We start from the raw sequence: 5,106 nt of genomic DNA, 5'->3' as shown, positions 1-5,106 counted from the left end.
AATAAAACGCCATTCAGCTTTTCTCTTTATGGGGTCAGCAATGTGCTGTGATCGATGCTTCAGAGCTTAAAGATATTTATTCAGGACAAAATAACTTTGTAAACTTCTTAATAAATTGCTGTTCTTAGGAATTTTTGTTAAATATTTACTTATTTTTTGTGGGCCATTCTGTCATATTTTAGGTCATATTTTGCCATTTTTAGGGCATAAATCCATGCATATTTCCAAAGTTTTTAGGTCATAGAAATCCAAGCCCTAGTCATCAGTCTTGCATCCAACCCCCAACCTGGAGGACCAGGTTCATATATTTATGCCCCCAGTGACAGAGTGGTCCAGTTATAACCCCAGGCACTGTATTCCCTTTTCATCATCTACTACTTGCAGAGCAGGGCACACGGCAGCATAGTTGGTTGAGGCACCATACTACAAGCTAGAAGGTCGCAGGTTCAAGTCCCAATGGGGTCATTGGATTATTTTCAGTTGACCTAATCCTTCCATCTGCACTATGGCCCTGGGGTTGACTCAGCCTCTAACAGCAATGAGTACCAGAAATTAATTAAATAATTTTCCTTGGGGGTAATGTGCGGCCATCGCTTAAGGCTGGTAACCTTACCGCCGTCTTTAAGCCAATTGTCTAGATAATGTGGGAGCCTCAATATCTCACAACCTTATGGGCCTTCATGGCCTTTTTCAGGGATTCCTTTACTTTACTTACTTTTACTACTCGCAGAGCTACATTGGAGGTATTCCCACCTGCTCTGCATGAGTATAAATATGGGTAAATGTGCAAGTGGGAATCCCAAGTACACATTCACGTACCACATTTATTTACTCCCACATCTTCCTTAAAACTTTGAAATTGCCCGTGGATCCTTAAATAATTTGAAAAGATGGAATCCAGGTTTTCATGCCCAAAACTGGGTTTCCTTTAGTTCAGCATGATATATGCTTTTCAGGTGCTGTGCAGAGATAAGGATGGCACAGAGGACACTCGAGCTGTTAGCTCCTTTGTTAGTGAGGTAGAGAAACTGTTCCAGGAAACCAAGACTTTTCCTGTTATTCTGGTGGCAACATGCAACAGCAAGAATGGATGTGCAGTAAGTTGCAGACTTTTTACTCCAACAGGAGTGATCAGTACAAGCCATAACTTACCTGAATATATGATTTGAAAAAAAAAAACAACCCAGAATAGCCCATTTGGTATAGCAACAGGCTACAGGCTGGAGAGCCAGGGTTGAATTCCCTATATATGAAAGATTTCTCTCTTCTTCATAGAACCCAGATCTGCTCCAGGGTCCACCCAGCCTCCTATCAAATGGATGTCGGGGGTAAAATGGCTGGGGCATGAAGCTGACCATTCCCCTCCATGTAGCGCCAAGGTCAAGATTGGTGGCACTCCACTCCCTAATATGTCTTCCTGGCATAGTGCTTAATTAATTAAGCACAGGGAAATCTTGACCTTTTTATCATTCAAAAAGGAACAAGTCATNATCTAATACTTTAGTCCCTTTCTGTCAGAGAGGTCGTCCCTCCTCTGGCAGTGGTACCTAATACTTCCCCACCTACCGGAGGCATTGGAAACTACTTTGGGCGGGAAATGTTTGGCCTAATTTAGCTCAGCGGTCTCTTAGAGACATGAGGTTCTTTTACGTGCCGTAAATCTACGACACGGGACCCACGGCTTGAAGCCCTCCCGGAGGACTTGTTCCCCGAATTTTTCCGCCCTTAAAAATTCCACGACCTCCGCCAGGTTTTTGAACCCGCATACCTTGAGTTATGAGGTGGGAACGTTACCCCTAGACTATGGAGGCCGCTAAGTCATTAGGTTAGTAATAAGGTAAATAAAAATTTACAGGCAGAACTCACAGATCCTGGTTTCCTTCAGGCCCTACAAAACTTGTGTTGTAAGGTTATGTGTGTGTGATGAAAATTATATAATATAATGCAGTTTGCCATATAGTTTAACGTGCTGGGCTCATGTACAGGTTATCTGGCAATTCAATCTTACCCAAGGCAAAATATGCTGCTGCTGGCACTGTTAGTGGCAGTAGTAGTAGAGTATTTTATGTTAGGGGAAGAACCTGTTATTTACATAAATATTCTGTGTTAAATTTTCCAGATATAACTTCAAAGTACTGCACTGTTTCCATGTTTGTAAATGTTGACTTATAAATAATATTTTATACAGAATTTGTACTGTCTGTCATAATTGCCATATCACTTGCAGTGGGCCCCCACTGTTCCTACCACACATCTGGAGACACCATAATAGCAGCTGATCTGAGAACATTGACTGGTTCAAATTTTGTCATTTCATGATTGTTCATTTGTGTGTACTAGAGGCAGGCTGCAAGCACTTCTGTTTATTAAGTATACAAGAATGTTATAACCTGTGGTAGCACTAGTTTCAAACGTTTGAAGAGAGACAGACAGACATACAGCATTCTTGTAAGCCTAATTCTTTTCCTCTTGAGAAAGAAAAATAGGCTAAAATGTGTACAGTTCATATTCTATATAAGTGCACTCTTTGTCAAATTCTTACAGTCATAATTTATTTTTTTAAAGTGTTCTTTTGATTCATAGAGTAGGTTCTAAAGTACTGGTGAGTTTGTTCTGATATTTTTCAATGTCTTACAGTTTACCAAGCACATCACTGACCTCTCATCACTTGATGCATAAATTTTGTAAGGAGACCATAACCCACCAAGATTTTAGTCCCCCATACATATAACTAGGGATTAGATCATAGCAGGGTATATAATTGAAATAAATTTTGAACTTCATGTGCCATTTCTCTCCCTTCAAATGGAGGCCATTAACCCTAATGTCTGTATTGACTACCTCTGTATTGGATGTCAGTATATACCTGTAATGATTTGTGTGCGAATGAAGTCTGCTGTCTTCCCCACGCTGGCTCGACTGTTTCTTCATGTGATACACATGCAGAGCCCAGATGAGTTACAGAGAACAGCAATGCTTCAGTGGATTTCACAGAAGTGTGGTGTTAGTGTCAATGCTGATTTGTCTCATGTAGCGGCTCAGACTTCAGGATTCATCTATGCAGACCTGGCAGCTCTTGTGTCCCACGCAGTCAGGTATGTTATATCTCTGAAAGTCTGCAAATAATTTTTATTTTTCAGTAAAAGCTTATCATTATTTAATATGGACAGTTGACCAGAATGGCAACAGTATAGTACCTGAGAACCTGAGTACTTATGGAGCTGAGCTCTTCTTGAGAAGTCAAATCTGCAGCTACTCAAGAATTTCCCAGCATCTTTAAAAGTAAAAGGTAAAGTCCTTGTATGTATAGGCACACCTATTCCTGATCTTGGCACTGAATGGAGGTGAATGGTGTGTTTTATTAAAATGTATAAAATTCCATGGTACAAGACATGGATATCCAAAATCATAATAAAGGAAAAAAATTAAATCTACATGTACAACATTGTAATACAGTCCTATTTAGGAAACGTGTGTTAGATATGGGTATCAGTTTGTACAGTAAGGGTTCCAGATCAGATAAAATTATGGGCAAATTTAATTTATTTAAGAAGGACTTAAATCATTTCTATTGAAACACTCTTTTTACTCTGTTGAGGAATTTATATTGTTTTAAATTTTTAGTATGTATGGGTGTATCAATGTCTCTTAATAAAGATCTTGTTTTCACTTAATTTTGACAACTTTAGATACAGTGCATATTCTGGTAATAGACATTTTGTATGCAGGTTTATCATATTCTATCTTTTTAGTAGCAAATGGTATGTTTGTGACATATACACAATTTGTGTATGTTAAGTATTGTATTGGTATACACTGAAACAAAAGGCTGCATGCTTGTTTATGTCCCACTACATAGCTTACCTTCATACAACATATTATCGCTCAACAATTTGTTGCTTTGGTAGCAAAAAATTATGTAATTTCATAACATCTGTCTCACTGTCACATTATTTTTTTATATAAGGATAAGGAGAAGAATAGCAGACTGGAAGATGAAAGATTCTGAACATACACCCATAATTTATAAAGAGTAATGTGTCATCTAGAAAGACAATACTTACCATCTTAATCCTAAATAGTATGTAACATCAATAAATACTATGTAAATGCTTCATTGGATCTGGGTATATATTTAGGCTAACACACTGAAAACAGTGTGCTTAGCCCCACTGTGTTCTCTTGTTAACATTTTAGCTTAAATGGGATGGTTGTGTTTTGTACACACAATGGTAGGAGATGGATGACTGCATTCAAAGAATAGGTGTGTATGCATTAAATGCTGTAGAAATTCAAGCAAATGCTAACATTTAGGTTTTAAAGGGTTCTGACAATGGTGTATAACACAGAATTACTGGATTTTTGGACTTCTTCCATCGTCCAGTATTCTAAAAACTAGAAGACAACGTTTTGAAAAATTGATCTTTTTCTGTTCACAGGTGAGGAAGGAAAACACCTACTCAGTTGGGTCCCTTAGAAAGCTCTAACCATGATCACTGGACCCCTTAGAATCTACTTGTACAGCTGTTATCTACCCACTATATACCCATCCTTAGGAAATTAGAACACATAAAAATTCAACTAGCCAAGACCCTCAGTTGTATAACTTTCCTCATGTGATGCAAATCTCCCAGTGGTCCAGTGATTGAGGTTAGTTCTTTCCGAGGGTGCCAACTCAGTTGTTATCTCCCGTCCCTCACCAGAGGACGAACACAGATCCAGTTTCTGAAATATTGTGTTTTCTAGTTTCTAGAATACCAGGGAATGAACGAAGTAGAAACCCCCAGTAATTCTGAAATTCTGACATTGTGTTGCAGAAATAATTTCAAACGTATGAAAGTAACCTCCTGTGATGAACAGAACTCTCCAGATGTCGCATTAAGCAATGCTGATTTTGAAGAAGCCTTAGGTATGTATTCAGTCAGGAGTATTAGTTGTTGTTTTACAAAAGAACCAATGCAGTATGTATATACATACATATACAGGGTGTCCCAGGAGGAATGGACCAAACTTCGGGAGGGTGTTCCTTATGTTAAAGTATGCCGATATAACCCAAAACACCTATGTCCAAAGTTGAACGGTTACGGAGATAATGGCCCGAGAAAA

At 38.6% G+C, this 5,106-nt stretch overlaps 1 protein-coding gene across 2 annotated transcripts in view; it reads left to right on the top strand.

Annotated features, from left to right (window-relative positions):
• LOC111874027 (peroxisome assembly factor 2) overlaps positions 1-5,106 on the top strand; it is a 20,812-nt gene that overhangs the window by 4,061 nt on the left and 11,645 nt on the right. For both annotated transcript variants that reach the window (XM_023869150.2, XM_023869149.2), the window contains exons 2-4: positions 957-1,097; positions 2,893-3,095; positions 4,818-4,909. In XM_023869150.2, coding sequence (XP_023724918.1) covers positions 957-1,097; positions 2,893-3,095; positions 4,818-4,909 — 436 coding nt within the window. The remainder of the gene's footprint in view (positions 1-956; positions 1,098-2,892; positions 3,096-4,817; positions 4,910-5,106) is intronic.

This window comes from Cryptotermes secundus, unplaced genomic scaffold (assembly GCF_002891405.2).
Source record: "Cryptotermes secundus unplaced genomic scaffold, Csec_1.0 scaffold1683, whole genome shotgun sequence".
In the NCBI taxonomy this organism is placed as follows: domain Eukaryota; kingdom Metazoa; phylum Arthropoda; class Insecta; order Blattodea; family Kalotermitidae; genus Cryptotermes; species Cryptotermes secundus.
Note: the sequence above shows the minus strand (reverse complement) of the source record. Positions and strands in the feature narration are given on the sequence as shown.